The 2,012-nt window shown below is 38.7% G+C and overlaps 1 protein-coding gene across 1 annotated transcript in view; it reads right to left on the bottom strand.

Annotated features, from left to right (window-relative positions):
* Nucleotides 1-509: 509 nt before the first annotated feature.
* LOC106527381 (protein-serine O-palmitoleoyltransferase porcupine) overlaps nt 510-2,012 on the bottom strand; it is a gene marked incomplete at its 5' end in the record, with an annotated part of 41,623 nt that continues 40,120 nt past the window's right edge. Inside the window, 2 exon segments of the mRNA XM_014022243.1 lie at nt 510-842; nt 1,431-1,541. Coding sequence (XP_013877697.1) covers nt 741-842; nt 1,431-1,541 — 213 coding nt within the window. The 3' untranslated portion in view covers nt 510-740.

Consider the following 2,012-nt stretch of genomic DNA (forward strand, 5'->3'; position numbering starts at 1 on the left):
CTGATTGGTTCCTGCGGCGCGTCGAGCAGCAAAAGTTCAGATTTTTTAACTCCAGCGTCGGCTGCTTTGGACGCATCACATGCACGGAAAACGCTCTACCGCTACCTTCCGCTTCCTTGCGCGCCGCACTAAACAAATTTGATGTGCTACGAGACCCCTAGAGGCACGTCCACCATAGACTTTGCATGTAAACCAGCCGCTCCTGCAGCTCAAAACAAGTTTGGTGTGAACGTACCAGACTTAAAGCTCTACCCCCAAAACCCTGGCTTAATATTTGATGGAAGTGAGATGCTTCCAAAACATTGACAGAAACACTGATGGATTTCAGATTGTGAAAGGAATAGCAGCTGAAATCCTAACTAACTACCGTAACAGAAAACAAAATGAGAATCTTTGGAAGAGAAAGTTTCTGTTAGCTAACATGATCTAAAGCTAACAGATCACAGTACTGACTTATATTCAGTCTCATCTGACTCCAGCATCAACAACAAACCAACTGGTGGTCATGATCACAGTCCCATCTGATGAACTCTTTACTGTAGTTTAGTTTAAAAAGCCCAGCAAGAAAAATGGTCTCTAACAGAACTGAATATAAGAACTGTTGGTTTCTGAGCTCCATCAGAGTGTCAGTTTGTAGGAACTCCCTCAGTTCAGTCAGAGCCTCAGCAGAACCCCACAGCCAACCTGTTTCCTGATATCAAATGTAGAGTCTGTCAGCTCTCCAACATACTGGAATCAGCTCAAAGAATCAGACGATAGAAGATCCAGCAACCGAAGACGAGCCAGTGGCTGGCCCAGTTCAGTTCAGACCACCTGTGGATGGTATGGATGGCTGCGTAACCCTTCAGACAGAAACAGAAACACTCTCAGTCCAATAACTGCATGTTTTAAACCTCACTATACTGATGGCACATGTCTAAACTGAAAAAAACTGAAAAATAAAAACACATATCAGTGAATATTATCAGCTTCGACAAATTAATCAACCCACACATCAAAGACTGAAATCAAATCTGAACTTCTTTCTTAGCCTTAGGTTGAACTTTGTCAGTCGTCCAAATGAATGTAAAAATGCTCGACTAAAATTACTTCAACAAGAGAATAAAAAGAAAGTTGTTACAAAGAAATTAAACTATAAAAATAAGCTGTTTAGTTTTTAACTGCATTAGCAGCATTAATAAAATGTTGCCATTTGTGTGACAATTTTTTATATAATTTATAAAAACAAAACAGCCTACAGTATTTTTACAGTTGAAGTAAATGTTTATCAGATTAAGTCTAATGTTACAACTAGTCAGTGTCCCCTTTAAAGTTTTTTCTTCCCAGAACATGACTCTACATGTTATACAATAAATACTTAAATTAAATTATCATTATAAACCCTTTATCAGCCTTTAGATTGAACTGAACTGTACAACGTCAAAGTTTACCTCTTCTACTTCCTGTTCATCAGCTCCAGGATCAAACATGGAGCCCAGGTAGGTCAAATGGAAGACCACCAGAAAACTGAAGACCAGGTTCAGCAGCTTCACCCAAAGGTTCTGCAGAGCAAACACTGAAAGTTAAATTAATGACCTTTTACCAGGCATCCCAACACCTGATGAAGTCTGATGATGATGATGATTCAGCAGAAAATCAGCTGGAAACTTTCTGCTCCAGGGCTTCGAGTAAAAAAACAAATCCTGAGCCTGAAACATTTTTGTGGTGGTGATATGGATGAAGTTAGAACATGTTCTTATCAGTGAGAATCTGTGCAAAAATCCACACTTTAAATGACACAGAATAAACAGGACAATGGGGTATTTATTCCCCTATAACAGAGACTGAGGTGACATCAATTGTATCATAAAGGCAGGTCATAATATATTTGTTTCTGATATGGTCCTTACAGGTCTCCTTAGTTCAGGGTTCCTACAGCTTAAGGCAAGTTAAATTTAAGACATTTTAATACCTCTTTAATGCCACTTGAAATAAAATTTAAAACCAAATTAACAAAAACAGTGACAATTTCA

This window comes from Austrofundulus limnaeus, unplaced genomic scaffold (assembly GCF_001266775.1).
Source record: "Austrofundulus limnaeus strain Quisiro unplaced genomic scaffold, Austrofundulus_limnaeus-1.0 Scaffold321, whole genome shotgun sequence".
NCBI classification, from domain to species: domain Eukaryota; kingdom Metazoa; phylum Chordata; class Actinopteri; order Cyprinodontiformes; family Rivulidae; genus Austrofundulus; species Austrofundulus limnaeus.